Genomic DNA, 26,872 nt, shown 5'->3' with positions numbered 1-26,872 from the left:
CCAGGAACAAGAGAGCCATGTTCTCATCTTTGTCGCATTACACGCCTGAGCCAACACTAGAAACGGTTATTTGCTGGAACATACACATTCTGGGAGTATTTATATCATCTAGACCTCTGGAAAAAATCCAGAAAAGGAGCAGAGAGCGAGGACAGCAGTTGACTCCCCGCACTGCTGTGTTGGCACCTCAGCCCAGCGCCTCACTGTCCCCATTGCTACCTGCTCTGAGGGGACTGCACTCTGGGAGGTAGGCTAGGCACCAGTATATCCCTTTGTATATCTTAAGGAACTCTGCTCATATACAGGCTACTGAGAAATCCAATGCCAGGGAATGACTCAGCATGTAGTCCATGACTCCCTTCCAATTATACCCTTCCCTCCCCCCCCCCACACTTTCTTGTGCCCTTGACATTTGTTTGATGAGGATAGCAAAGAAGCTTCACTTTGGTATTTATAATTTGAGTGCAAAGGAGAATTACAAGGGAGAATTTTGAATAATGTACATAAAACCCCTAAACCCCTGGGAGTGTGATGACAGATGATATCAGAATGCAGTCCCTGGACCGGAGCCATCTTAGGTGTTCTTACCCATCAGCTGAGAGGAGGGAGCAGCAAGCATCCTTCTGGACTCGTTTCATGGTTTCCTCCTTGTCTTGTTGACATTGGCCATGACATACTTAGAGATCACTACACAGGGATAGAGAGACATGGAGATTCCTTCCAATAAAGCGGGAAGCCCTGGCCATGGAAAACTAGGACTAGAACATGACAGTCAGCCGAATATAAGAAGGCAGGTTAGAAGCAGTTGGGAGACAGAGTTCAAAGCCAGCCTGGTGTACAAGATATGGTTTCAGGACAGGCTCCAAAGCTACAGAGAAACCCTGTCTCGAAAAATCAAAAACAAAAATCAGGCAGGTTAGAGCTGAAGACCTGCCTTCCATGGCCATCTGTAAATGCACTAGAGAGCATCTGGCTGCCTGTGCTGAAATGCACACGAAGTCCCCCTCAAAACCTCCCATCCTCATCCTGTCATTGTAACGGGTACATTGTTGTGCACTGGACACGTTAAATGTAACTAATACCTACTAAATGGTTCGGCAGTTCTGAGTTTATTTAGAAAGCAGAGAAGCTTGTCCCCAAGACTTAGACACCAGGGTTTGCAACATTTTCTGTAGAGTAGCCCAAGCTGGACACACTCCAAATAACTCTCAGCATGTGTAGCAGACTCCAGCACATCCGCTTAGTATAATACTACTAAAACGACAAAAAGACACAAAGTTTCAAAATATGATGCAACCAGGAGGGCCTTCCAGAATGTTTCATAAATGGGAAAAAACAGATGCAAAGGGCCACCTACTGTTCTGTTTTTTCTATAAAATTTGGAAGATGTAATCTACAGTGACAGAGAGCAGATGGGTAAGTTACCTAGAGAGTGGAAAGAGAGCCTGGAAAGAAGGGGAAACCTACAAGGGGAGAGTGCAGTCTTCTGGGGGGATGATTGCTGCCTCGACATGATGGCGGAGTCGCAGGAGTGCCACACCTTAGCGGGTGGTATCTTCATACATGTGCAGTGTACTATGTAACAGCTATTACCCAATAAAAGCATTGAAAGAAAAACTGTGTCTGATACGGAGAGCAGATGAGAGGGGGGGCTATCTGGGAGAAGGGAGGGAGCTAACAAGAGTGTGGAAGGGGAAGAGAGGAGGCTGGAAGAGAGATGGGAGGAAAGTGGATGCTAGGCAGATGAAATAGTATCATGAAACTCTTATTTTACGCAAGTTAAAAAACTGGAAACAGCAAAATTTTCTATGGCTCCCCTGACATGTAAGTCTCAGTAATAAATTAACTTTAAAAAACCTTATATATTTTTTCATATGTTTATTGGAAACATACCATATGCCAGGCACCAGGAAAAATACGTGCACAGAAAAGCGAGTGTGACTCCTCTGGCTCTGCAGCTGGATGGGAGAAATAGGTTTGTAAACAGACAATGGGTTGACTTCCCCACAGGCAGTTCTGAAGTCATTACCAGGTTTAACCAAATTGTCCTCTGTTAATTGAATTTGTGTGTGTATCTGTGCTTTCTTGTTTTACAGAGTGACTTGTGGTCTTTGGGAATCACCGCCATTGAGATGGCAGAAGGTGCACCTCGTAAGTTCCTTCCCTGGCTAAAATTTGCTGCTGGTTGGTCTTGCAAGTCTTGCAGGCTCCTTGCCAGGGCTGCAGTTGGACTCCTTCTGCTCCACTGAGCCTGGCATGGGTCTGCTGTGGCATATTTAAGGAGCAAGAGGAGCTTAAATCAGCCAGGATGTCTGGTCGTTTCAGAGCAGCGTGGTTTTGCTAGGAAAAAGAAAGCTAACCTGGGCAAGTCTTTTTGCCTTACCCACTTACTGTGGGGCTCACTCCTGAGGCACTCAGCCTCACACAGAACTTGGCGCAACCACAGATAATGTCAGCTCCCATGTACAGAACTCCAAAGCTCAATTCCTAGGCGCAGCTTTCACAGCACCTGCACTCAGAGGCTGCTCCTGTTCTGGAAATATTAGGATTTAGGATTTAAGATGTCCCTGCCCTTATAGGAGCAGTGTCCCGAATACTTGCAATCTTGAGAACCTCCCAAGTCCCCTGGAACTTTGTGCTAGCACCAAAGAAGACCTCTGGAAGCTGCTGCAGTGATGGAGGATTGAGGCTGTATCTCCCAGAACTCCCTGATTGTCCCTGTCAGTGCCAACCTTAGTAGACACCCACAGACCCTTTCCTGGAAGACATGGGTTCACTTTGCAGGCAGCTGTGATTCAAGAAACACCCTGATACCTAGCTGTCCCTGCCTGGGACTACAGGACAGTCTAGGACCCACCTTCCCTCCTCCACCCAGGGCTAGGATTTGCGTCACTATAGCATGACTCTTTCCTGGCCCCTTCTCCATCCCCCAGGAGTGTCCTTGCATGAGCATTCCCATACCTTCACACCTTATCATCTGCCCCTTGCAGGCCCAGGGCTGAAAAGACCTGCACAGACAATCATGACCGCTCATGCTTAGACTTAGGGCTCTCGGCGTCCTCGCTGCCCTCTTATTTTCCTTAAGTTCCTTGAATCCATGTGCGGCGTGATTGACTTGGAGTGTTTGTTGACAAAATTTCCTTTGCTCATGATGACATTTATGAGTCGCCAAATTCAGATACCACGCTCTTAAAGCTGTATTATCATCCTGAGTGGTAGACAAGACTAAAAATAAACTACTCACAGACTCCTCTGGCATCGAGGGAGCATATATTCTCAATCTTGCTACCAAAAATATGTATTCTCACTGTTAGAAAGTAAGCAATAGGATATGTGGATTGAAATAAGAATATAGAGTGTGTTCAAGATATTGTGTATATGAGCTCACTTCATTCCATGGTCATGGAGGATTTAAAACTTAAGGCACACCATGCAACCTGAAAGCTGCTCGGGATATTTGGTGTTCTGTCAGGGTACCAAGAGCCTAGAAATGTGTGTAGAAAGCAGTGTTTGCATGAGCCTCCAATGGGGAGACAGGGTTGTGGATGTCTAGATGCCTCTTAGATTATAGCTTAGGCTGTTGTTAAAGAAAATTACCTCAGCCCCGCCAATCTGACATCTGCTACCATTTCTTTTTGATGGCCGGTGGCTACCTACAGCAGAGATGGCTAGTTTTTGACCCTTTACCTTATTTTCCTTATGACATGAAGTCGTGGTCACTAGGATTGTTAGGATCTGTTTGAAATGGGCATTTTATGATATTCATCTAATTAGACACCAGCCCTTTGAAATGCTTGCCCAACAGAGGTGCCTGGGTCTTCTGACCCCTTCCTGGCCAGCACCTTATGGACACTGAACACTTGTTCAGCATTTTCTGCACATCTAAGATGGTAGCGTGGATTTGGCCTCTGACTGGCTCTGGTTCTTGTTTTCGGTCTCCCACAGCCCTCTGTGACATGCATCCTATGAGAGCCCTCTTCCTCATCCCCCGGAACCCAGCGCCTCGCCTCAAGTCTAAGAAGTGGTGAGTTTGCCCCTCCAGTAGTTTGCAGATCTGAGGGTGAAGCTTTCTGTGCTCCTTCCTGTCTCTGTGTGTGTGTGTGTGTGTGTGTGTGAACATGTGTCTGCAGGTGTACATGTGTGCTTGAGTACAGAGGCCATGGGTTGACCTCAGCTATCGTTCATAGCGGCTTTCCTACCTTAGTTTTATAGAAAGGGTGTTTCATTAAACAGAGGTCACCACTTTGTCTGGACTGGCTGGCCAGTGAGTCCCAGCAATCCCCCTGGCTCAGTTTCCATAACACTGAGGTTACAGACACATGCTAATGTACTATGTGTGTGCTGGGGATCTGAACTCGGGTCCTTGTGCTTGCAGGACAAGCACTGTACTGACTTAGCCATGTGCCCAGCTTCTCTGAGATCTTTTGAACTACCTCAGATCCCTCTCTAGGTCCTTTCAGATGGATTAAAAGGATGCATACCGCAGCTTGCAGGTGACATTCTGCATGCTGCCATTCATCTTGGAGTAGCAGCTTCATTACCTGCTGTCTGTACAGCACATTGTTAACCCTATCCTCAAGCAAAGAGCTATTAGCCAAAATGGAGCCCGAGTAATGGCATGAAAACACCATGATTTATGACTGCAGTGTGTTTTCCTGACTACATGGCATTTTGCATCAGAGATGTGATGATTTATTAGAGTCAGCCCATTAGATTGACTGGCTTCTAGTCCCCACACAGACCCGCTAATGGTCCATGCGATGTCTCTGGCATGGGAAATTGTGGGTCTTTGTGGGGTTTGTTTAGTCCCTTTCTCTCTGTGACAGGGCAAGCTGGCTTCCTATTTTGGGGAGAGCAGTATAATCTTACTATAATCTTAGTAAGCTTGTCCTGACATAAAGGTGACTTGTTCTAAAGAGCTACCACGTGCACACTGTCACAAGGGGTCATGATGGGAATGTGGATGGTGAACGATCTGGTGAGGTCTGAAGACGGAGTCCGTGGGTTAAGCCAGATATGAGCTGTCACTTCTGTGTGTAGTCATTACGTCTTATTATTCTGTAAGAGAAATCTGATGCTGCCCCTCCCCTGCTACAGAAGCGGCAGGACTTCCTTTTCTTTCTTTCATCTCTGGTTCTCATTGTCTTGGAGTTAATCCCTGCCTGCCTGTGACCTCCTACTATTTCTCCCCCTAGATGTAAGTCCTGGGCAGTTCAACTGCAAAGGAACAAGTCATTTGGCCCTTTTCATATGACTTGAGGCTCAGGCCCTTGACTGGCATCCTCGTGTTTCCCACCCACGGGCACACACCCACCACAGAGAGGAGGCTTAATTAGTACCAATCAGCTGGTAATGACATAGCAACCCCAGCTGAACAGAGGAAAGGCACACTACAGAGAGAGGGGAAGGAAACAGAAAAGCCACCAGCAATGACAGTCTCTAAGTCGCCAGACCAGCAAGGGGAGTGTGGGTTGCTATTGGTAACCGAAGGCAAAGCTTTTCTGCTCTCCTTCCTCTCAGAGGGTCACCGTGGTACCAGACGTGTTCTCTCCCCAGCAACAGCCTTTCATTGGGCACCATGTAGCATGTGGTGACAGAGCACAGGAGGGCCCTTCCTTTCTCTGCTGAGATTTCTTCTCTTTCCTCCCTGGATCCCACTCCCGGAGAGGGAAGCCAGCTCAGTTCCCTCCCCTGGAAGCAACAGTGACATAGCAAAGCCTGGTGCCTGCCAGATTTCTGCTTGGAGTGTGCCAAGCTCCCTAGGAGAGCCTGCTGTATGGCACGGGTCTTACTTCCTGTCCCCTATCACTAAGCCTCCTCCTCTTTCTTTGCTGTTCTGGGAAGATATTTTGAGCTCACCCACAGAGGAACAAGCTGGCCATCCAGAGGCATGTCACCTAAGGGGCTGCATCTATCCTTGCATCATTTCCGGGCAAAACTCCTGACAAAGCCCACAATTAGAGAAGGGACACAGTCTGTCATGAGGGGAAACGAAGGCCGTGGGGGTGTGAAACACTTGTCACACTATGTCCACAGTCAAGAGCCAGAGAGAGGTGAGTGCTGATGTTCAGGTGTGCTGCTCCTTCCTCTTCATTAAGACGGAGACTCGAATCCGTGCACAGTGCTGCCCAAGTTCAAGTCAGATCTTCCCCCCTAGATTGCACCTGCCATCTGGTCGTGCCCTTACCACCACACTCGGCTATATGTCTCCCAGGCAATTCCAGGTCTCAGTAGGCAGGCAATGAAGATGAAACACCTCAAGTCAACCCTTGTCTGCTGGACACTCAGACATATCATTTAAACTTTAAAATTCCACCCCTGGGCCTCGAAGACTCATGATCATCTCATGGAGCAATGTAGATTTAGTTCATCTATAAGAGTCCCCCAAATCTAAACAGTTTGAGATCTAATTGCTCAAAAGCCCAAAGTCTCTGGTGATACCCAAGGCAGTCTCTTATCTGTGATAACCTGTAAAGTTAAAAACTAAGTCAACTATTTCCAATTTACAATGCACAAAGTGAAAATTTTCATTCTAAGAGGAAAGGAATATGGGCACAGAAAGGAAAAATAGGACATAGGCCTGGTCTCTCCTATGGGAAACAAATCCCATAGCTCCATTCCAAGCATCTCATACTGTGGTAGTGTCCTCTGGTCTCCACTGGCCTTGCCTCTCTTGCTCTATCTCCAGCACACACAGCCTGTCTCAGAATGGCTTTTCTCAGTGAACACCCGACAATCCTGGATCTCTGACATCCTGAGTGAGGCTTCCTTTCACAGCCCTATGTCGGGGCTCATGGGGCCTTCCTGAAGAGGATCTGACTCTGCCACCCATTGCCTGACCTCAGCAGCTTTTAAAAACCTTGCTACAAGTCCTCCATGCCCATAGGGAGCTGGGTCCTCTCATATCAATCATTAACCAAGAAAATGCCCCTATAAGACTTGTCTGCAGGCCAATCTGGTTGAGGCATTTTCTCATTTGAAGATAACTCTTCCCACATGACCCTAGCTTGTATCAAGTTGACAAAAAAACTAGCCAGTACACACCACACCCACAAGCTCCACTATTTTTCACACTCTGTTGTCAGGACACTTTTGTTTCGAGAAAGGATGAAGGTGTGTGTGTGTTTCAAATAAAATAATGATGATATAAAATAGATGTCATGAAATATTCTAAATAAATTAAATTTGCTAGTTTGTATTGTGACTGCGCACTTCATCAAAATCAAAATCCATAAGCTTTGAAATAACCTTTTCTGTTCAGTTTTCTGAAATCAAATATGTCTAGATCAATTCCCTTAATGAACATTGTGCAGTCACTTGCTCGATAACATTTTAGCTAGCAATGGACAGAACCACGTGGTGACTCTGGCCAACACAACTGAGCAGATTTGTTCTGTGTTGTCTCAACAACAACAATGTCGTGTTTCAAACATCTCCCTGTCACTGAACAGGGCTTGACAGTGCCCATTTTATTCAACAGAAGAGTGTGTGTGTGTGTGTGTGTGTGTGTGTGTGTGTGTTCACGCGCGCTCACGCACAAGCGTGTACTTGTACATAGGGGAAGTTAGTAATGTCTCATTTCTGTGTTGCAGTCCTTAGGAACGAATTTTCTCTTCCTTGAGACCAGTGATGCTCAGATAATGGTCAAATGTCCCTGCAGTGTGCCAGTGCTAATCACAAGAAACATTTTAAAGGAATTAACTTAGATAAGTTCTGGAGGCATCTGTATTTGCAGTCACAGAAATGGGCCCAGAAAAGTTAAACCGTTTGTTATGAGTCATACAGAAGCGATGAAGTCCAAGGAAGAGAAAGGGGGCAGTGAGAACTAGCACAGGGCCATGACAGACTTTCAAGGCCAAATTTGTCAACGTGGATATACAGTGGCTATTGTAAGCAACTTCAGTGTGTAACTGGGTGCGTCTGTCGAACCTCAGACTGTGAACACCAAACACTGGCATTCCCTTTCCATCCAAAATCATCTGTCTCTCGTGCTCATCAGCTCTTGACATGCAGCACTTCATCTGCCTCTTGGCAAGGCTGTATCACTAACCTTCCTGGAGTTATCTTCTATTATTTAAGTTATTTTTAATTATTTAATTACATTATTATTATTATTATTATTATTATTATTATTATTATTGACAATGCTTAGTTCCCAACAGTACTCTATATTTACTTGGAACCCAATGAAATACCCAGTGAGCAGGTGTTCACTACCCATAAAGCACTTTCACCTGTAATTAAATGTACAATTAAACATATTGATTCCTTGGTCACACTAACTTAGAAAATAAGTGACCCCTTCCTTGAAGAAGTGTGGAGGGTGTTGCTTTGATTTCATTTTGTGGAGACAGGGTTCTTCTGTTTGTCCCGGTTTTCCCCAGATGCACCGTATAACCCATACAGCTTCAAACTCCTGGTGATCCTCCTGCCTCAGCCTTCCAAGTTGCTGGGATTTGGGGAATGTGCCAACACACTGGACATGAGAATGTGTTTTAAGTGAGCAACAGTATCTCTTCAAATGATACCTGCCAGCTTTATAGAACAGAGTCCATTATCTCTGTCATTCAGATGCCAAGCCGTTCTCTGTGAGGTCCTTCCTCCAGCAGAGCTCTGGAAAGGGAACGCTCACAGTTGGCTCAGCTAATGGAGCACTGCTAACACACAGTTCTAGTTCGGCCTGCAGAACTGGAGGGTTTTCGGGCCTTTTTTGTTGTTTGGTTTTCAGATGTCAGTGTCAGAGAAAGGAATGCACAGTCTATTGAGGTCTGGATCTCATTTCTCAGATTGGATGTGATTGCTTTTATTTATCACTCTGTAATTAATAGCAGAGCACTTTACAATAAAAAAACAAGCACTTCTTCTTAGCTGCCAGTGAGTGAGAGAAGTACTGTCTCATTCCCTGTGAATATTCAATAGCTCTCTGTCATAAGTTGCTTTTGTTTTCATCTTTTTGATGCTGATTTTCCTGCCCACAGCAGCCCTGAATGGAATTTGCCAGGTTTGCTACTGTTTTTTGAGCTTAGTGTTATAGTTCCCAGTTCATTCTTTAGATGAGTCTTTTTTTTTCAGTATTTTTATTTGATTGATCTGAGAAAGAAAATCACACTACACACTACTCCTTGCAACCAATCTCTCTTTATGTGTTCTCTCTCTCTCTCTCTCTCTCTCTCTCTCTCTCTCTCTCTCTCTCTCTCTCTCTCTGTGTGTGTGTGTGTGTGTGTGTGTGTGCATGTGTGTGTATATATACATATATGGGCTAGAGCATATGCACATTTGCGCACACATATTTGGAAGTCAAAAGACAGTGTTGGGTGACCACCTCAATCCCTTTCATCTCACATTTGAGACTGTCTCTCACAGAATCTGGAACTTACTAACAGGCTAGACTAGCTGTCAGTTAGCTCTAAGGATCTGCACACAGTCATCATAGCTGTGCACATGGATGCTAGAGGTGCAAACCGCCATTCTAGCTGTGCACATGGATGCTGGAGGCCGAAATGCAGGTCCTCATGCTTGCACAGCAAGTGCCTTATCCACCGAGCCATCTCCCCAGTCCCCAGACCTCCCTTTAGCTTCCTCACAAGCACAGATTGGGATGCAGCCAGAACACACTGTTGTCAGGCACATCCATGTGTGTGTCGTGCATTCAATCACGCATGTGTAGTGCAGGTAGTTTGCTCACAATGTGACAATGACTTGGGCACTTCCTGACACCTCTGAAAACTTCCAGTAAGGAAGAACGGTGTTTGGGCTGGAGGACATCAAAGCAGTTATACAGATAGTTCTGTTCTCACTACTTCCAGTTCATGACATAGACAACCCGAATGGCTAAGGATGCTACATTGCTTTTAGATGGATACGATATACTTTAAAAATGTATACATAATGTTCTCTCTCCTTCTGCTCCTCATTTGGACCTTGGGAGCTCAGTCCAATGCTCCAATGTGGGTCTTTGTCTCTATCTCCATCCATCACCAGATGAAGGTTCTATGGTGATATGCAAGATATTCATAAATGTGGCTATAGTTTAAGGCCATTTCAGGCCCCTTCTCCTCAGCTGCTCAAGGAACAAGCTGGGGACATCTCCTTGGACACCTGGGAACCCCTCTAGCATCCAGTCTCTTGCCAACCCTCAAATGGCTCTCTTAATTAAGATATATACTTCCCTGCTCCCATATCCACTCTTCCTCCATCTCAACTGTCCCATTCTCCCAAGCTCTCCCCATCCTCCCCTTCTCACTTCTCCCCATCTCCCCTTACCCTCATCCCACCCCCACCCGCAAGATCTCAAATTTTGCCTGGCAATCTTGTCTACTTCCAATATCCAGGAGGATAACTACATGTTTTTCTTTGGGTTCACCTTCCTATTTAGCTTCTCTAGGATCATGAATTATAGGCTCAATGTGCTTTATTTATGGCTAGAATCCACTAATGAGTGAGTAAATACCATATTCATCTTTTTGGGTCTGGGTTACCTCACTCAGGATAGTGTTTTCTATTTCCATCCATTTGCATGCAAAATTCAAGATGTCATTGTTTTTTACCGCTGAGTAGTACTCTAATGCGTATGTATATATTCCACACTTTCTTTATCCATTCTTTCATTAAGGGGCATCTAGTTTGTTTCCAGGTTCTGGCTATTACAAATAATGCTGCTATGAACATAGTTGAACAAATGCTTTTGTAGTATGATAGGGCATCTCTTGGGTATATTCCCAGCAAAAGGAGGGAGAACATGAGCAAGGAAGTCAGGGCATTGAGGGGTGCGCCCACCCACTGTGACAGTGGGGCTGATCTAATGGGAGCTCACCAAGACCAGCTGGACTGGGTTTGATGGAGCATGTGCTCAAACCGGACTCTCTGAACGTGGCTGACAAGGAGGGCTGACTGAGAAGCCAAGGACAATGGCACTGGGTTTTGATTCTACTGCATGTACTGGCTTTGTGGGAACCTAGTCTGTTTGGATGCTCACCTTCCTAGACCTGGATGGAGGGGGGAGGACCTGGGACTTCCCACAGGGCAGGGAACCATGACTGCTCTTTGGACTGGAGAGGGAGGGGGAGGGAAGTTGGGAGGAGGGGAGAAGGTGAAAATTTGTAATAATAATAATAAATAAATAAAATGTATACATAATTTAGAAATGTAAGAAGAAAATATATTATTTGAAAAACGTGGCATAAGGTAAGAAATTGCTTTGATGTGGGCAGAAGCAGAGAATATTCTAAATGTATTCTCTCTGGAATTATTTTCCATGCATATGTAATATATACCAAGTATTCTCTGTGCGTATGTGTGTGTGCATGTGTGCATGTGTGCATTCATGGCGTGTGTGTGTCTGTGTGTGTGTGCATGCATGCATTCATGGCGCGTGTGCGCGCATGCGTGCGTGCGTGCGTGCGTGCGTGCGTGTGTGTGTGTGTGTGTGTGTGTGTGTGTGTAGGTGAGCACATGCCATAGTGCATGTGCAGAGGTCAGGGGACAACTTTCAGGGGTTGGTCTCTCTTCCACATGGTTGATGCAGGTCTCTCCTGATGCTGGTGTCTCGACCTCTGCTCCAGGACCTTCAGTGTCAGGAGACATCCTTTAAGCCTCTCCCACCTTCCTCTAGGGCTAGGATAGCAGCTGCTCAGTACCCACCAGGCTTTACCTGCTGAGCCTTCTCCCAGCCCGTGCACTTGGATGCTGAAGGACATGCTGCACATGATATTTGTGTGCGGAAGACACTCTTAAAGCCTGAACTACATACGTTTCTGGGAAATGTCCCTGTTGGGGAATTTGAGAAAGGGATCCTTCTGGGACCCACAGTGCAGCCACAGTAGGGCAACAGAGAGCAAAAGGAAATGGCTTTCTCCTGAGTAGGCAAGCTGCTCAGGTATCAGGGGTCCCACTGAGCTGTTTATGGAGAGCTCCCAAGACATCTGGGAAGCAGGGAACTTCATTACTTCTGACTCTGGATCACTCCTGGAAACTTCCAGAGAGAACACACATGCCCCACCCACAATTCCTGGCTCCAGTCCACAGTTACTTCAGTGGCTTTGGGGCCTTACCACCCTGATCACCTGTGTGGTATCTGCCTCCAGGCCTTCCCTGCTCCCAGACCTTAGCATAGAGTTTATCTAGGAGGAAGCCGAAGCTTTCTATGGGTCATAGATAAAGTGCTGCTTGCTTCCCACAGAGTTCATTTCTTCTTGATTCCTCTCAACCTTTTGTGTAAGGGACTGTTCCCTGTATGACAATATTCCCATGCATATAATATAATACCGTATGTTACCTTATGTGTATGCTGATTGTGATTTGACCTTTAAACTTTATTGTGCTAATATATTGAGGTTGGTTTGTGATTGGATGATCCCTATACTCACAGTATGGCCTCTTTTTTTCCTTTTTAAGGCCATATTTCAAAATAAGTATTTGCTTTTCTTTTATGTTATCATTTTATCTGTGAGTTCATCTCTTTTGTTTGGCAGGTCAAAAAAATTCCAGTCATTTATTGAGAGCTGTTTGGTAAAGAATCACAGCCAGCGACCAGCCACGGAACAGCTGATGAAGCATCCATTCATTCGAGACCAACCTAATGAGAGGCAGGTCCGCATTCAGCTGAAGGACCATATCGACAGAACAAAGAAGAAGCGGGGAGAAAAAGGTTCGCTGCACATTTGTATTTCTGAGAAGGAAACAAAAGACAGAGTGTTATTCTTTCGGGTGAGGGACGGCCTGGTAGATCATAGCCTTGGGCATCGGTGGAATGAAATCACCACTGAAGGCAAATCTCCATGGAGAAAATAGGCCTGTGGCAACAGCCCCTCTTCTAGACAGCAAACAAAGCTGTGCTGGTGACACTCTGAAGCTCGTAAATGACAAGTGATTTATCTTAACTCAAATGAATTTTCACATTTCAAACAATGACATCTACACATGGCAGACAACCTACAGAATTCATCTAGTTTTCATTTTTTCTGTATTGACAGCCATCAGCGTTTATGTCTCTGTGCTCCGAGACCTGTTTCTAACTCAGTCGTGTAGAACTCAGACAGAACTCCTCACTGGGTCAGTCATAGAGAGGCTACTGGGTTGCCAGGCTAGCAGCAGGCATTAGATTTTGAGCCAAGGGTTCTGAGGTGCACATCTTCATTTCATAGATACACAGATTCCTCTCCCATAATCTTCTCTGAGCCATGGAGAGCACAGGAGCCCAGATTTGAGACACTGGGACCATGCCCAAGTTGTTGGAATGGTGGCTTACAGCTGCGTGTTCTGGCACAGGGCTTGTGGTCAGCTGAGCATAAGGTGGGGTGGACGGAAGCCCAGGGCCTGACACAGAGTTCTAGGGAGGCCAGAGGCTAGAGGAGATGGGTGTGCTAGACCAGAGGCCAGAGGAGGTGGGTGTGATAGACCAGAGGCTACAGTAGGTGGGTGTGCTAGAACAGAGGATAGAGGAGGTGGGTGTGCTAGACCAGAGGCCAGAGGAGATGGGTGTGCTAGACCAGAGGTTAGAGCAGGTGAGTGTGCTAGACCAGAGGCTACAGTAGGTGAGTGTGCTAGACCAGAGACTAAAGGAGGTGGGTGTGCTAGGCCAGAGGCTATAGTAGGTGGGTGTGCTAGACCAGAGGCCAGAGGAAGTGGGTGTGCTAGACCAGAGGCTACAGAAGGTGGGTGTGCTATACCAGAGGCCAGAGGAGGTGGGTGTGCTAGATCAGAGGCTACAGAAGGTGGGTGTGCTATACCAGAGGCCAGAGGAGGTGGGTGTGCTAGACCAGAGGCTACAGAAGATGGGTGTGCTATACCAGAGGCCAGAGGAGGTGGGTGTGCTATACCAGAGGCCAGAGGAGGTGGGTGTGCTAGACCAGAGGCTACAGTAGGTGGGTGTGCTAGACCAGAGGCTACAGTAGGTGGGTGTGCTAGACCAGAGGCTACAGTAGGTGGGTGTGCTAGACCAGAGGCTACAGTAGGTGAGTGTGCTAGACCAGAGGCTACAGTAGGTGAGTGTGCTAGACCAGAGGCCGGAGTAGGAGGGTGTGCTTTCCCAGTTCCTTTTTCTCACCACCTCCCCTGTTCTTAGTACAGGGCAGCAGACAGAAGGTGGCAGACAGCACAAGATGGAAGCCTCTCGCTGTGTAAATGTTGTTTCTTTGACATTGTAATAACCCAGCAGCAACAAATGTTGTGAGGAGAGGCATGGAGGTGGGAAACAGACTGGACTGACAGGTAGCATCAGCAGAAGCCAGGGAGGTGGACAACTCTTCAGCAACCCTTCAAGAAAATGGCTCCTTCTTCATCAGCCAGTTTCAGGGACTCCGAAAGAGTTCAGTTTGCTGAGACAGAAGTGGGAGGTCATGAGGCCTCCATCTCCAGTGTTGGTCAGCAGGCATAAGATATTCATGAGGTCCCAAAGACCAGCCCAGCCAGAGCTGCTAGACCCAAAAAGAAAACTGTAGGTTGGTGTCGGAGAGATTTAGATTTCTGACTTTTCAACAACTCCTTGTTGTTTTAGTCTTGGACCATGCCATTAAGTGAAACTTTCAAAACCACACTTGAGAGCATTATGTCAAATATACAGCCATTAAGTGCCTATTCTTTAAGAGGGAGTTTATATGTACATACTGAGTAGGCTAAATAGGCTGACTGCTTTAAGGTTCTAATTCTGGGTTCATATTCCAACTGTGACACTGTTAGGTGAAATTCACCCCATGTTGACAGGTTTCTGTCCTCTCTGGTCCCGCAGCCATTTAGTCCCTAAAGGAACACACAGAGGTCTACATTAATTATAAACTGGTTGGCCTATTAGCTCAAGCTTTCTTATTAACTAATTCTTCCATCTTAAATTAGCCCATTATTGTCTATGTTGGCCACGTGGCTTGGTACCATTCATCAGTGAGGCATTTGCATCTTGCTTCCTCTGTATCTGGCTTCCTCTGTGACAACTGCATACTTAACATTTCCTCTTTCCAGAATTCTCCTGTTCTTGTCACCCTTCCTATACTTCCTGCCTAGCGACTGGCCAATCAGCATTTTATTAAAACAACATAAGACCATTGTTCCACAGCAACCCCAGTTTTCTCATCCCTTATAAAAAGAACTGGGCAACCACAATGACATACTACCTTCTTGCCTAGCATCATTGCAAAGACTGAAGGAGATAATGTATGTAAAATCCTTACTACTGTATCTAGTAAATAGTTAAACGTTGACACTCACTCTTAGTCTATTCTTTATTGACCCATCACTTTTGGGAACTGTTCAGGGGATCTTCTGATGATTCAATGAATAAAATTGGGAAAAATTCGTGTTTCAGGTTGTTTTCAAATTTTGGTGCCACAAGTACTGAAATGTAACAGAAATTGTGGTTCCATTATGATTGGAAGGCTACTTCATTCTCTGTAGTGTGGAAAAGCAGGGGACCTGGAGCTAAGTACATGCAAGAGCTGTAACAAAATGAAAGGAATAGGGATTACTGTTTGGACTTAAATCTACCAGAATCATAGTTTTGGTCTTATTTTTGTCTATTCCCAAAGAAGAGTATTAGATCAGAAAAGCTCCCTTTCAATTCGTTCAATCTGAATAAATGATTTGATTTGATCTCTCACATTCTAAAAATACCTATTGATTTTTTTAATTTATTAAATTTTTTTAAAAAAATACTAATCCAAATTCTCACTCCTTCCCCTCCTCCCATTACCTCCACATACTTTTCCACCCCAACTCCATCTAATTCTAATAGAGGGTAAGGCACATTGCTTTGTGGAAGGTCCCTACTATATCTACGCTGAACAAGGTATAAATCCAAAGAGAATAAGATCTCAAAAAGCCAGTACATGCAGTAGATACAAATCCCAGTGCCACTGTCAGTGACCCCTCAATCTGCCCCAGCCATGCAACTGTCAACCACATTCAGAAGGACTAGTTTGGTCCTATGCTTGTTCCTTCCCAGTCAAGCTGGAGTTGGTGAGCTCCCATTAGCTCAAGTAAACTGTTTTAGTGGATGAACCCATCATGGTCTTGACCTCTTTGCTCATATTCTCATTCCTTCCACTCATCAACTGGATCTTGGGAGCTCAGTCCAGTGTTCTGCCTCTGTCTCCATCTGTTGTTCGACGAAGGTTCTATGGTGATATTTAAGATAATCATCAGTCTGACTACAGGGCAAGGCAAGATTGGGCCCCCTCTCCTCTCTTGCATTGGGTCTTAGCTGAAGTCATTCTTGTGGATTCTTGGGAATTTCTCTAGAGCTAGATTTCTGTTAGCCCTATATTGGCTCCCACAATCAAGATATCTCTTTCCTTGCTCTCATATCTGTCCTTCCTCCATCTTGACTATCCCATTCCCCCAAGTTCTCCTCTCCGCTTCCCCTTCTCTCCTGGACCCCATGCTCCCTATTTTGTCAGGCAATCTTGTCTGTTTTTAATTTCCAGGTGGATCTACATATGTTTTTCTTTGCCTGCATGAATTTGTACCATCTGCATGCAGTGCTCTTGGTGGCCAGAAGAGGGCATCAGATTCCCCTGGAACTGGAGTTGCAGTGGTTGTAAGCCCTCCAATGTAGATGAGGGAACCAAACCCAGGTCCTCTGCAAGAGCAGCACATGCTCCTATCTGTTGAGCCATCTCTTCAGACTCTCACATTAAAAATAATAATAAGATTTGTTTAGTTTGTATGTATGAGTGTTCTGGGTTCATGTATGTATTATACCACTTATGTGTATGCTACCACAGAGGCTAGAAGAGGGCATCAGATTCCATGGAACAGGAGTTCCAGATGTGTGGTACCAACAGAGTCTAGAAGAAGACATCAGATGCCATGAAACAGGAGTTCCAGATGTGTGGTACCCACAGAGTCTAGAAAGGGGCATCAGATGCCATGGAACAGAATTTCCAGATGTGGTATCCACAGAGTCTGGAAGAAGGCATCAGATCCTGGGAAACAGGAGTTCCAGATGTGAGGTACCCAAAGAGTCTGAAAGAAGGCATCAGATGCCATGGAACAGGAGTTCCAGATGTATGGTACCCACAGAGTCTAGAAGAGGGTATCAGATGCCATGGAACAAGGGTTCCAGATGTATGGTACCCACAGAGTCTAAAAGACATCAGATGCCATGGAACAGGAGTTTCAGATGTATGGTACCTACAGAGTCTAGAAGAAGGCATCAGATTCTGTGGAACAGGAGTTCTAGATGGTTGTGAGACACCATATGTGTGCTGGGAATCAACCCTGGTCCTCCAGAAGGTGGTCTTAACTGCTGAGCCACCTCTCCAGCTCTAATCTCCTTTTGATTTTTTTAACCTTTTCCATTAGATCTCTTTATGACTAGCTTTTGGTAGAACTGAAGAGTTTTATTTTTTTCTGCTGTGTATGACCTGTAGTGCAAAGGCAATCAAGCTCAGATCTGATAAAGTGTTAAAATAGGAAAAACTGGCAAGTTAAAGGTTTACATTAGAAAGCAGGCACGATTGGGGTGACCGTGTGCTTCTTTGTTCACTACAGCTTCCTTCGTTAGGTAAAGGAACACTGTTTTTCCATTGTGAGAACTTACTTTTTCCATATGAGGTACAGACATTCGATTGCAGGTTCTTTACGTTTGGTGAAAACATTTTTTAAAAACAGGCAGTCTGAGAACTTGCTGCTCACCTAAAGTGTGAGACTTGCTTGACATTTTTACAGTGCACACAAGCTCATCCCATCTCCCTTTCCTTCATCCTCTGATCTCTGCATAGATTTTTAGCCAATCTGGTTTTCTTGTAAATACTGCCTCCTGATGGAAATGCAGCAAAATTGCAATTTCCGTTCTGTTGAAGGGGTGCACAAATGTCTTCAGGCTAGTAACCCACAAAGAAGTGACAGTCCTGTGGCATCTTGTTTTGCTTCAGTGCTTCTCCAAGGGCTTCTCACACCTATTGAAAAGTGCTGAGCACAGCACGGGGAGTCACTGTACCCCGGTGGCCTTAATTTCGCCATCTGCTTTCCAACATCCACGCACCTGCCTTCTCAGGACTCGCTGTCCCTTGAGCCTACAATGCTCAGTGGGGACAGCCTCAGTGGGGGCACATCATTCACAATGTCATTTTCCTGTCCTGCCAGCTGTGGCCACCAAAGGGCCACTGGCCTTCCAAGAGCCAGCTCAGCACCTGCTCAGTGCTCACTACTTCCATCCTCCATTCTGAGCAAGGGGAGACAGCCGCTTTCCATTCTCACTTCCCATTGCCTTGTGTGTGCTTCTGCTCTGGATGGAATGTGTTAGGGGAGACTTCAGTTTTCACATTGAACCATTTCAATACTGAATTCTAAATATACGTCCCAGATGGACCTTTTATCAATATAAAAACATTGTAAGTTTGTAATCTGACTGCCTCCCTTAATTTAGAGGACTATTATTGTAAGTAAATTAGAGAACAAATCTGAAACACTTAACTCTAGTTGCTCGCATGTGAGATGCCCACCAAAACATTCAATTCCTGTCTTTGTAGCCATGGAAATGACCATCTTGCTTTGCTGCTTGTGTCTTTCCCATTGCATACCGATAATGTTTAAAGCAAATATTCAGTCTTATTATTATAGGTTAACTTGTTTATTATTTTACTAAATTAAATGGATGTTTCTAGTGAATCAATCACATTTACCTATTCTTAAAAAAAAAAAAAAAAACAGGAGTGGGGTTAAATTTAGGATTCCCTGCACTTCCCATGTTCTAAGCTTTTAGTATAGGTTAATGTAGAGATCATGTGTTGCTACCAAGTTGTACACATTGTACATGCTTTTGTGTGTGTTCTCCTGTGCTGGCTCATGCCAGCCCTGTCACAGACAGATGAGTCATGTGTTTTGGCTCCATCATCTCATGGGACTGGGGCTACAGATGCGGTCCATTGACATAGTGCTGCAGCTCATGGACATTCAGGAATGGTCTGCTCTGCGCGCCAGCACCGTCTTCTACACTAACCCTTTGTGTTCTCTCTCCAGATGAGACTGAGTATGAATACAGCGGAAGTGAGGAGGAAGAGGAAGAGAACGACTCCGGGGAACCCAGGTATGAGGAAGGTTAGGCCTTCCAACGACCACAGTCTGGAGCGGGTGTGCTCAAACTGCACTCTCCTTTGGATTTATTGCTCTGTCTCAAGGAATGCACCAGGAGTTAATGTATCACCCACACACATACTCATTGATGTGTGAGATTTTCTCTAGGCAGACTCTTACAAACAGTGTAGAAATCAGCATATTCTTTATCTTATCCACCAAGAGGAATGGCCTATATTCTTGACCTTGTTTCCTCGTACATGTAGATATGGAATAGGAAGGAAGAAATTACTTGGCTAGCACAGTGCTGAAAGTATTTAAAATTGCGACTTTGGAGAGAGCTAAATGACATTTTCAGATTGGAGTCCTTCATCTTCTTATAGAGCTAAGTGACATTTTCAGATTAGAGTCCTTCATCTTATGTATCCCTCATGGAAGCCTTTCAGGTGGCCACGGCTCCTGACGTGTGTCTTGATATTTCACTCGGACCACCGCTGAAGGAGGTGATTCTAGAAAATCAAACTGCCCTCTAGAGGTGAACCCTGGTGGAACCATCCCCACCATTCCTGTTGTTCCCTGGAACCCAGTGCTCTTTAAAGTTGCTGTCTTCACATTTGGAGGTTTGCTTGGTTTTGAGCCCAACTTCCTTCCATCTGTATTTATGGTTAACTGAGGCTGGTGTGCGCATGGTGCTGGGGTTTCTCTGTGGTGAAAGTGTTCTATTGTTCTATAGGCAGCAGTTCTGTGCACCCCATGGACCATGCACTGGTAATTGTGGAGAAAATGAACAAGCGGAAAGGTCGTTGGGAATGACGGGCCCATGCCCTCTGAGGTGTCTAGCCCTTGGATTGCAGCGTAAGAAGCAGGTGCTTCCTCACTGACATAGCGTTTTGCTCTCTCGAGGGACCACGCTGCAGAAATAAGATAGACACAGAGTTTTCCCTCTTTTTCCTCCCTCCCTCTCCTTCCCTTCCTCCATTCCTCCCCAGTACATGTTGATGTGTGTGGGTAACATATGTGGCTACATGTGGAGACGATTCTAGCTTGCTATATAGTTGCTGTGATAAAACACTGGCCAAAAGCAGCTTGGGGAGGAAAGGGTTTATTCTGTCACGCAGATTGTAGTCCATCATGGGGAGATGTCAAAGCAGAAACCTGGAAGCAGGAACTGAAGCAGAGACCATGGAGAAATGTTGGTTAACTGGCGTGTTCCTGGGGCCTTGCTCAGTCTGCTTTCTTACACAACCTAGGACCACCTGCCCACACTGGGCCCCTAATCCCCCAAAGGCATGCCTAGTGGTCAGTCTGATAGTCACAATTCTTCAGCTAAGGTTCCCTCTTCTCAGGTGACCCTAACTTGTATCAAGTTGACCAAAATTAGCCAGCATAGACTTTAAAAAACAACCTCAGCAATCATTCATCAAGCATGCATTATCTTGTTTTTGTATAGATGTGAAATATATATGTATATATGATTTTTCATGTTATATTCTTTTTCATATATATACATATATATATGAAATGACTTTTTTCATGTTATAGTCTGATCAGTTTCCCTCACCCACCTCCTTCCAGATCCTCCCCGTCCACCCCACTCTATGCTCTTTCTTTCTTTTTCTCTCTTTAGAAAACAGGCAAACAAGACAACAATGACCACAAACACATAACAAAAAGAAAAGAGCTCAAGAAACGCAAAAACAAAGCAAAGTGAAAGAAACCATAAAAGGACAAAATCAGAAATCATATTATACAAGCTAAAGGCCAGGAAGGCCAAAAATGCCTAAACAAATCAAAACGAGGCAACAAGTCTAACACAGTCCCATGGAGTTCAGCTTTGTGTTTTGAACAAGGGCTCCAGTGGCCTGGCTCACTGTCTAGGCTAGGCCAACTGCCCAGTGAGCTCCTGGGATCCTGCCATCTCCCCTACCGGCACTGAGACTGAGAGCAATTGCTACCACACCCAGCTATTTTTGCATGAACTCTGGAGATCCAAATGAGGTCCCTACACTTGCATGGAAATGCTTTACTGACTGACACGTTGTTCCAGATTCTTGTTGTCTTTTGATGTCAGCAATTCTCCACCCATGGGTCGCGACCACCAACGTATCAAATATCCTACACATCAAATATGTACACTCCAATTGATAACAATAGCAAAAATTACAGTTATGAAGTAGTAAAGAAATGATTTTATGACTGGGAGTCAGTGCCACGTGAGGAGCAAGCTGTATTAGGATTGCAACATTGGGAATGTGAGAACTCCTGTCTTAACTCAACTTGAACCTGACAAACTGGGTTCTTGTTAAGCCACCTTAAGAGGCTGTGACTGAGCTCACAAGGCCATTAGTTTTTCTCTCTCATCTGCCACAGGATTTCTCAAGGCTAAAGACCGAAGGAGAATACTTTTCTTCCATCAGAACATGTTAGCTGCCCCCACTTGAGCTGCATAAAGACAATGGCCATCAAACAGTGCCATGCAAAATGAACCCTTCTTTAGCGCCAAGAGCCCTATTCCCTGCTGTCAGAGAAGCCACACTCAGCTTCCAGCCCAGATGGCTGCGTCAGGCTGTGGCTGTTCTTTGAATATCAGAGAGAGCCAACCTTCACAGGACTTTCTATGTGTCAGGGGTCACTTGGTGAGCCACCAGCTATAATTATAACATGTTGTTATATCATGGAGAAGATCATGCACCAAGTCCCATTTTTTGAACAAGTCTAATTTAGTCATCTTGAAATCTTAAAATGTAGAGAAAGCTGATGGTTTTCACATTTTAGACATGAGACAATATGTCAAGGGTGTCACCAGGTCATACACAGAGTTAGCAATTGAGTCATTAATATAACTGCAGTCTTCTGGTATTAGTTCAACATCAGCTGAGATTAGTGGGGCATCCTTGTCTGCATGTGACACTGGGTCCCCAACCTCATCAGCTTTGCTCACGGCATTTGGCTTGTGTGTGCAAGCACCACCATTTGGAAGTTGTTTTAGAGTTTTACACAGACACTAAGTTGTAGAGGGGTTCCCAGGAAACTCCCAAACTGCCCAAGGAATGCCCTCAGGGAAGCTCTTGACCTTCCCTATGGCAACATCTCACACAGATTCTAACAACTCGCCAAAACCAACCTGATACACTTGTCCACTGCCAACCACCTGCCCCGCATCCCCAAACTCCTGTTCCTCTTGTCATCACTGTCACCAGCAGGCCAAATGAAAGTGCAAGTCATCCCTCGCCCTGCACATTAGATTTTTCCACAGACTTCATGTTGAGGTTCATCCCACTGCTCCTTGTTGGGTCAAGCCTCCACCAGGAAACAGGGTTACCTTTGCTCTCCTGTACTTGCAGACTACAGTCCACTTTGAAGCCAGTGGATCCACTCATGTTACGACTCAGCCGACAGCCTTTGTAGGCGTGGCTCCCATGTCCGTCTGTGTCCTTGATGGCCTGTCTCTGATCACTCATGTTCCACGCTCCTTCTCGTTGCTTCTGCCTCTGGAGGAAAGGCCTGAGACCAGTACTAGGACAAGACCAGCCTGTTTCCACCAAGGACTAAATTTGCTTTCCCTTCTGCCTGGAGCAGCCTTTCTCTCCATCACCTCTCACCTCCCTGGAGTGGGCTTCCTGATAACCCTATTTAGAATGAAGCCCTAATCCTTATCTCAGCTCCTGGCCACTGTAAATTTTAACCCTTCTGTCTTAGTTAGGGTTTCTATTGCTGTGACGAGACACCATGATCACAACAACTCTTCTACAGAAGAAAACATTGAATTGGGGTGGCTTGCAGTTTCAGAGGTTTAATCCATTTTCATCATGGTGGTACATGATAGCATGCAGGCAAACATGGTGCTGGAGCAGGAGCTAAGAGTCCTACATCTTGCACATCAACAGGAAGTGGTCTGTCTCACTGAGTGTAGTTTGAGCATAGGAGACCTCAAAGTCCCCACAGTGACACACTTCCTCCAATAAGACCACACCCACTCCAACAAGGTCAATCCTCCCTTTAGTGCCTCTCCAATTGTGTGTGTGTGAGGGGCATATTCTTTCAACCACTGCACCTTTAAACCATCATTTCTGTCTTCTCTAGGAATATTTTCTATTTTATTTCTATTAATTTGCCTGTCCATCTTTCTCACAAGAAAGCAACTGTAGAAAGAGAATGTGTTTATCTGTTATAGCAGTTTTCTGGATTCTTCTCAGAGGAAAGAATTCTGTAGAGAAACAGTTCCAGAGGAAGTTTACACCACAAGACAAAGCAAGCGATCTGAGGAGAGTTTGGAGTGGGCTGTCCCAAAGGATGGCAGCACTATGGGTTCTATTTTGTGGATTTTAAGGAATTTCTTAGGAATATCTATGAGGGGGGTGGTATATTCATGGGTCAAAGTGAGACTTTTTTATTCTCAAATCACAGTGGGCCAAGTCTTCCTTCTCAGTATTTCTCCCTGAAATCCTCTAGAAAACCCCATTGAGGGGATGTCAAAACTATAAAGTAATGAATTATACTGAAACTGAGATCTTTTGAGGGTTCAGACCCTTTGCTGTTGCACATGGGTGGGAAAATCTCTTGGCACCTTAATTTTGAATATTTCAGTACGGATTGTCAGCAGTCTTAAGGGCATTCAACCACGAAGAGGTGTTCTGGTCATCATATGCCTAAGACATTAGGTAGTGGCTGTGGGTTTTTTGGAATGGGGAGATGTCCGTGTCAGTGCACATGTGTATATAGTAATAAGTGGGGCAGACATCTCAACCAATGGTACCATCCTCCAGAAATCAACCTTGTTTGTGGAGACAAGGTATCCTTTTGGCCTGGGGCTTGCACAGCAGGCCAAGCTATCTGGCAAATGAACTTCAGGAATCCAGTTGCCTGCCTCTCCCCAGCACTGGGGTCACAAATTCTTGCTCAGCATTTTATGTGCACTCTGGGGATCAACTATGGTCCTTGAGTTTGTGTGATGAGCACTTGCTCCCTCCACACCCGATGCTATGGTGTTTTGGGTTACCTCATGCCTACCCCCTTTTAAAGACTAGCCAGGATCCATTATTGCAATGCTCATAGTCTTGGCCACTTACAAAGTGAGGCAGATTCGTTAAAGCTTGGGTTTCACTATAGCCCACAGTAGTCCGGTTGGACACACAGAATGGGAATGGGATGCTGTTCAGAACTCCCTCCTCTGAGCCCCAACCTCCATTTCTGTTTTCTACCGAATATCTGGCTACTGCAATCTCCCTACACCCTGTCCCGGTACCTGTCACACAGCAGAAATGAGGACTTATGTGAATTATGAGTTATTTTAGGTAGAAACTTTCACTAAAATTGAAGTCAGTGGTTCTCATGTTGTAATGAGCCCCAACCATAAAGTTACTTTTGTTGCTACTTCAGAACTGTAATTTTGCTACTGTTATAAATCATAATGTAAATTCTGAAATGCAGTATGCCTAATACGCAACCCCGGTGAAAGGGTCATTTGACCCCCAAAGGTGTGGGGACCCACAGGTGGAAACCACTGATCCAATGTGCTGGGTTTAAAGAAACCTATGGGAGCCATCCTCCTCCATCGCCCTGATAGATGCCCAGGAAGGACCAGAGATGGTAACTTTCAGTTAGATTGGCCCTGTGAAGCCTGGGACCACCAGTAGTAATGCTGTATCTCTCTCTCTCTCTTTCTCTCTCTCTCTCTCTCTCTCTCTCTCTCTCTCTCTCTCTCCTCTCTCTCTCTCTTCTCTCTCTCTACACACACACACTGATGCACACATACACATGCATGTGAGCACATGTACACTTAAACCTACTATGTTAAACACAGCATAGAACTCAGTCTCCTCAAGTACAGTCCTCAGCATATACCTTGTGACGAGACCCATGCCCTTCAACAGGGATGTACTGAGGCAAGCCCTGGGCATCATGGACTGTACGAACTTGGCCTGAGGTCCTTGTCAACCTTATCTTAAACCTTGCTTCTCCTGGTGCATTGCATCTTCCCTGAACAGCCTATTGGGCCTTGGGATAAGCTGTCAAGGATGTGCATATGAGGACATTTGCTTCTGGGAATATAGTAAGGTGTGTGTGTGTGTGTGTGTGTGTGTGTGTGTGTGTATGTGTGTGTGTGTGTGTGTGTCTGTGTGTGTCTGTGTGTGCATGTGAGTGAGCACACGTGTGCTAGTATGTTCATGCGCATGTATTTGTGCATGCATTGGATGTGCATGCATGCATGTGTGCACAGGATGCACACGTCTAGCTGTCAGAGAACAACCTCTGATGTTGATCTTTCCTTCCACCATCTTGAAGACAGAATCTCCCATTATAGGCTGCTATGCACACCAGGCTAGCTGGCCTCCAAACGTAGGGACTCCTCCTCTGCCTTGCATCTTCCCAAAGGGGCGCAGTATTACAAACTCATGTGCTATTGGACCCAGCTTTTTTTGTGGGCTCTGGGAATAATAACTCAGGCTCATGCAGCCATAGAAATCTCTTTAACCATTGATCCATCTCCATAGCCCCTGATATTTTATCTCTATCTCTATCTCTATAGTAGGGATAAGCTTGCCTATGGCTTGGGGCTTGCACACTCATTAAAGTGCTATGAAGCACATCCTTGCCATGCACTGTGGAGAGAGTAGTGTGGATAGTCCTAGAGAAGGATGTGATAATCCTTTAGGGAGAGAGATAGCATATGTATGGAATGGTCATCTTGAAACAGGAGCAAAGCACTGTTCTCCCGCATCCTCCCCCAGGACCCACAGTTGTGATGGCCCACGTCACATGAAGCCTTTCCATGTTCTTTCCTGTCCACAGCTCCATTCTGAACCTGCCAGGGGAGTCAACACTGCGGCGAGACTTCCTGAGACTGCAGCTGGCCAACAAGGAGCGCTCAGAGGCCCTGCGGCGGCAACAGCTGGAGCAGCAGCAGCGGGAGAATGAAGAACACAAGCGGCAGCTGCTGGCTGAGCGCCAGAAGCGCATCGAGGAGCAGAAGGAGCAGAGGCGGAGGCTGGAGGAGGTGAGTACCTCCAGGGCCACCACTTCTGCCTCGGGCTTGGCACCACCTGGCCGGGGCACATGCTTTTTCACCACATCTTACAAAAAACACTTCCTTCGCTCTCAGAATGGAGCCGTGACTTCCGCCCCTCCATCTTCTATGCCTCTTAGTCTTTCCTTGACCGTCTTATTAAGACACCATCCCTCTCCATGCTGGAATGTTCTACTGCTTATCTCTATTGACATGGCTCTTACCAACTTCAGACATTCTATATACAAGTCAAACTCTCCATTGGAATGGACATGGGCTTCTTTTCTCCCCTGGTGCCTCAAATAGCATGGAACATATATTAGACACCTCAGGAATATTTGAGGAATGAGTAAATTAGCATGCAAATTAGTGAGCCAAGGACTGAGGCGAACGAAACTAACTAAACCACTAACTAACTACACCACGGTTGATGGGCAGGTAAGAAAACGCCAAGTAAGTAAAAGCAGAGCCTGCATCTTAATTCTCTTCTGGCACTGGGAGCCATGTTCCTCATGCATCCTTCCTGCAGCTGGCAGGCAAGAACTGCTTTCAGCCACCGAAGTTACTGTTGTCTGCACGGGAAGCCTCATCGCCGACCAGGGTCTCTTGGATGTTACATGCCACGCAAGGGTCTCACCCTTAGTCATTGGGGAAATTGGGAGGCGAATGAGAGTGTCCCTAACTGTGTGTGAGGAGGGTGGTAATGTTAGGGGTCTCCCTATTCCAGGCTGCTCCTTGCTCATGGGTCCCCTTGTTTTGCTTTTGAAAATGGCTCGCTAGAGAGTGAGAGGGCTGGGGCTGCCTGATCAGATCACGTTTAATGGCCCATCACGGTTCGGATTCCCTCATTTACGTCTAGAA

The 26,872-nt window shown here is 45.7% G+C and overlaps 1 protein-coding gene across 3 annotated transcripts in view; it reads left to right on the top strand.

The window, feature by feature from the left end:
* Positions 1–26,872, top strand: part of Tnik (TRAF2 and NCK interacting kinase) — a 400,877-nt gene that overhangs the window by 279,159 nt on the left and 94,846 nt on the right. For all 3 annotated transcript variants that reach the window (XM_038348394.1, XM_038348395.1, XM_038348393.1), the window contains exons 8-12: positions 2,097–2,151; positions 3,946–4,024; positions 12,471–12,646; positions 18,952–19,018; positions 25,798–26,002. In XM_038348394.1, the coding sequence (XP_038204322.1) occupies positions 2,097–2,151; positions 3,946–4,024; positions 12,471–12,646; positions 18,952–19,018; positions 25,798–26,002 (582 nt within the window). The remainder of the gene's footprint in view (positions 1–2,096; positions 2,152–3,945; positions 4,025–12,470; positions 12,647–18,951; positions 19,019–25,797; positions 26,003–26,872) is intronic.

The sequence above is a fragment of the Arvicola amphibius genome, chromosome 11, assembly GCF_903992535.2.
Source record: "Arvicola amphibius chromosome 11, mArvAmp1.2, whole genome shotgun sequence".
NCBI lineage: Eukaryota > Metazoa > Chordata > Mammalia > Rodentia > Cricetidae > Arvicola > Arvicola amphibius.
Note: the sequence above shows the minus strand (reverse complement) of the source record. Positions and strands in the feature narration are given on the sequence as shown.